We start from the raw sequence: 4751 nt of genomic DNA, 5'->3' as shown, positions 1-4751 counted from the left end.
CGCTGTTTTTCGAAGTCTTAAAGTTGAGAATATTATCTCCGGGGCATTCGATTATAGTTTTTAAAAATCTTTATTAAAAATTTAATAAATGAAAACTACTTTCACAAATTCAAATTATTTTTATTTGATGAAAATTAAAATTCAAGACACATATAACCACAACCATTTTTTTTAATACGAGACTTTTTGTAAGAACAAAAATTATTATAGTTTTAAAATAGTATTTCTATTTCCTTTATTAAATAGAATAACGTCTACATAGTTCAAGAATCAGTTTTATACTTCATTTTGTGACATTTACATGAAATTTTACCGAATAAGTGTGCGTGAAATAAATTAAGAGTTCGGATTGTTCAGGCTAGAATTCTAACACTAGTTTTTAAGTATTTTATACAAAAAGTATTAAAATTTGACATTGTCAATCAATGATTCTTGCACTCATATTATAGCTAAATCAAATTAAGATAACTGTATTACACTAACCATAAGAATGAACTTACATTCAGAAATATTGAATTGTTCCCCTGCTGTTTCAATATTATTTTTTTTCGTCTGTGTTAGATTAAAATTAGTCAGTAGTATATAGAGCAGAGAATTTAAAGTCCAAGGAAGACAGTCCTAAACTCTTTTTGAATTGATAATAAGAATGTTCTCTGTCAGAAACTTTAAAACAAGAATAGCCCGACCAGAGCCTGGCTAGAAGCTTGGAATTTTGACATAAAAGGATTAAGTTTTTTTGTGAAGTAGCTCAACTAGTCCGCGACAAGGCCCCGTCTTGAAATTTTCACCATAAAGAAGCCAACTAACCACCGACCAGTCCCTGACTAGACAGATTGCCTAAAAAGATTCTCCGACTAGCCCCCATCTACTGCCCGACTTTTATTCGGGCCACGTGGGGCTATTTCTCTACATAAAAAGATAATTAATAAAGTAATAAATAAGTAATTAAGAATTCAGTGATTGGAGTTTATCCACACTGTGAAATTTCATCGACCGTTAATATCATTAATGAAAGAATGTGTTTTATTCTGGTCATACGGTCCAATATAAATAAAAATGGATTCAGATGTCAATGAATCTTTATTCGCCAATTTTAACTGATATAACCAACGCACGTTTTAACCTAATTGCTGGTCTTCTTCAAGGTAATACATCAAAATTTGAAGCCTCAAAATTAAAATAGGCTCCGAATTAAATAATATGAACTACATTTTAAAATCAATTTTAACCACAACAGTTACTTATTGTTTAGAAAGACAAACATGGACTCAATCAATTTTTGTCCTTCCAAACAATAAGTAACTGTTGTGGTTAAAATTGATTTTCAAAAGTAGTTCATATTATTTAATTTGGAGCCTATTTTAATTTTGAGGCTTCATTGACATCTGAATCCATTTTTATTTATATTGAACCATATGAACACAATAAAACACATTTTCTCATTAATAAATAAGTCATTAATAAATACACAGAGAAAATTTGTTCATTAAAATTTACCTAATTAGTTCGTGAAATGGAGGACATTACTGCATTTAGATAAAGTTTACAATTATTTTAGGATTCAATACAAAGCAGAACTATAAATACTACAAACGAGTTATTTAAAATCTCAAGTCCAGAAGTGAAAATTCTGATATGTGATAATTCATATAAGGATTGTATTATTTTCATACCAGTATATCATAAAATAACGCAAAGCAATGTGGATTTCAATTAAATGAATAATACAAAGTTTATTTTCGTGTGATATTAACGATTCAATTAAAAGAAAGTATAGATTGCAGAATTTTTTTTAGAGATTTTCACTTTTATTATGAAAGGAATTGCACAACAGTAAGGTAAAATGAGAATCACTGACGACGTCAACATTGTCAGGGCTGAAGTTTGAAGCCAAGTCCCCTGTACAAAATTTAATATTTTTAAGTTTCGGTTAATATTGTAGGACTCCACAAAAAATTCAATATACATATAGATATATAGATTAGTTTTACATGTTTGATTTTATACCTTAAATTCCAACCTAATTTAATTTGATAGATTTTATATACATTTAATTTGTAAGTTTTCAATGTTCAATTTTTCACAGATTTAAAATATTGAAAATTATATAATTTAGGGATGAAGGTTACAACATTTTTAATACAGAAATCATCCAATGTTTTTACTTACTTCCTCTCAATTAATAAGCCTGTTTATTAATAAAATCTTAAAATAAGAAATTTTGATGAACGGGGACCATATATTTTTTATACGGCCCTGACGGACTCGTAGTTTAACTTTAAAGCCGAGAATTTTTTCTTGATATTCTAAGTATTAAGTTAGTCGTGCGGTCTAGTTTTTAGCGATCGAAGGCGTTAAACTTAGATTAGGTGGTTTGAAACCCGTCACAGCGTTTTCAATTTTTAAAAGCGTTAATATCGTTAAAAGCGTGCTAATATGTAATGTATTGTAATTTAATGCAAATGTTTAAGCAAACTTGTGTAAGGATGTGTGTAATGATTGGATGACTTTCTACGGAATCTGGTTGTAGCAAGAATTTTTTTTTGCGTACGCACGAAATTTTACATGAGTGGGATGTAGAATTCACATGTAGAGCGGTAGACTTCGTTTTGTTTATTGAAACTGTAACTAACAGTTCGAATCATTTTACCTGTCATGTAATCTTTATTATCTTATCTAGTTGTATATTATTTCTTACTGAATTGCGTATTAAATTATAATGAATTTATATTAATAATTGATATTTACACCTGAAATATTACCCTATTTCATTTTACACCACTGAATGTGACATTTCAATAAAATGCCGTAATGTCCTCCGTTTACCGAACTAAGTTATATAAAATTTAACACAAAAATATTCTCCGTGTGATAATAATTATATATAATATAATATTGTATATACACATATTAAATATAGAATAAATTTAATAAATAAAACTTCATTAATAAGATGAAACTCAAGAACATCGACTAAAGAATTACACTACAGTAAGCCAATGACTGAAACTCAGCACCAAGATCCAGAGTACTTTCTTATTTTCAAAGGGATGGAAGAATAAAAAAACATTAGTATATTTCAAAGACCATTTAATTAATAAAATAAACAGGGCTGAGAAATACGAAAAGTACCCATAAAAATAATCAACGGATATGAACAACAATCAACAATAAACAACAAAGTTTAGATGGTACTTTTGGTTTTGTAGCAAAAGATTAATGATGCCCATCATGATAACCAAACTTCTTTCCATGATGGTGATGACCTTTCTTTCCATGATCTTCATGGTGATGATGATGCTTCTCGTGTCCATGCTTTCCATGATGCCCATGATGTTCATGATCATGATGTCCCTTATCATGATGCCCTTTCTTGCCATGATGATGTTCATGATGTCCAGAGTGGTGATGACCTCCCTTCTTATGATGGCCTTCCTTTCCTCCGTGATGTTCATGATGATCACCATGTTTCTCATGATGACCTCCCTTATGATGATCATCGTAGAATTTGTGTTCCTTATGGTACTCATCCTTGTGCTCCTTCTTATGATATCCATGGGTCTTCTCTCCCTTCTTATGTCCTTTTTTGTGACCATGCTTGTGGCCCTTGTGTCCGTGACCATGTTCATGATGTTCTCCATGTTCACCATGCTCATCATGATGGTGTTTCTTGTGACCACCGTGTTCATCATGGTGACCTTCATGGTGATCCTTTCCATAATGACCATGATCCCCTTTGTGGTGGTGATGATGATGGTGATGACCCTTTTCACCCTTTTCTCCATGCTCATCATGATGATGCTCATGGTGTTCATGACCACCTCCATGTTCGCCATGGTGACCATGATGGCTGGCAGCTACTTCCAAGTCTCTTTCAGTTCTTATATCTCTGGCCGAAGAAAGGGTGATAACGACGCAAAGTAAGGCTAAAGCCAGACAGAGTCTCAACCCTGTGGTCTTGGCCATTTTGAATCTCCGAGGAAGCCACGAGTGCAATTGACTGACTAAGTGTTGCTTTGGCTAAAGCTTATATATATACTTGAGGCGCTATCGACATTAGCGACTTCATACGTAATCGCTTTCGTTCCTTTTCTCTTCTTCGTCCCAAACTCATTCACAACGAGAGCCACGCATTTCGCAAACTATTGTTTCGAGTCGATTAACTAACTATTGCTACGGAGTACTTGGAGCGAGAAGCTGCTGCAGGACAAGAGTGGGAAACTAGGAAAAAAAGTTGACCATGGCTGAAGGTAGACTTTTGGTGTGTGGATAAGAAAAAAGGGCATATGGCCTTCCTTATTCACTTTGTCGAAATATCTTCCGCATTCTTTCCATTTCCAAAAACAAAATCGGAAATGTCAGAACTAGAAGCAGTTTGGAAAATCTTTTGAATAGTTCTGGTTAATAAAGATCAACTTTTTTGTCCTGAAAAAAATAGGGAAATATTTAATATTTGAGACTTTAAGAACTTGAAAATTACTGAAACGTTCAAATTAAAATAAAAAATTAGAAACGTTAACATTTAAAGTTAAAATTTCGTCAAAATAAGCTTTGTTACTAAGCTTTCCTATTTTTATCTTTTCTTATTTCTTGTGAAACAGATTGCAATGTTTATTTCATAGATAAGCATACCATTTGGTTATCTTGAATCAAAATAATCACAATATTTTAATACAAAATTGAAAAACTTCTTGAAATGTTCATGAATTTATAAAAAAATTATAAATTATTTATAAAATTTATGAATTTAT

At 31.5% G+C, this 4751-nt stretch overlaps 1 protein-coding gene across 1 annotated transcript; it reads right to left on the bottom strand.

Annotated features, from left to right (window-relative positions):
- Positions 1-3093: 3093 nt before the first annotated feature.
- LOC117172802 (histidine-rich glycoprotein-like) lies at positions 3094-3986 on the bottom strand. Its single transcript, XM_033361034.1, has one exon. It carries the CDS (start codon positions 3964-3966, stop codon positions 3217-3219), a length of 750 nt encoding a protein of 249 aa, XP_033216925.1. The 5' UTR covers positions 3967-3986; the 3' UTR covers positions 3094-3216.
- Positions 3987-4751: the final 765 nt, after the last annotated feature.

Source organism: Belonocnema kinseyi, chromosome 5 (assembly GCF_010883055.1).
Source record: "Belonocnema kinseyi isolate 2016_QV_RU_SX_M_011 chromosome 5, B_treatae_v1, whole genome shotgun sequence".
Classification (NCBI taxonomy): Eukaryota; Metazoa; Arthropoda; class Insecta; order Hymenoptera; family Cynipidae; genus Belonocnema; species Belonocnema kinseyi.
Note: the sequence above shows the minus strand (reverse complement) of the source record. Positions and strands in the feature narration are given on the sequence as shown.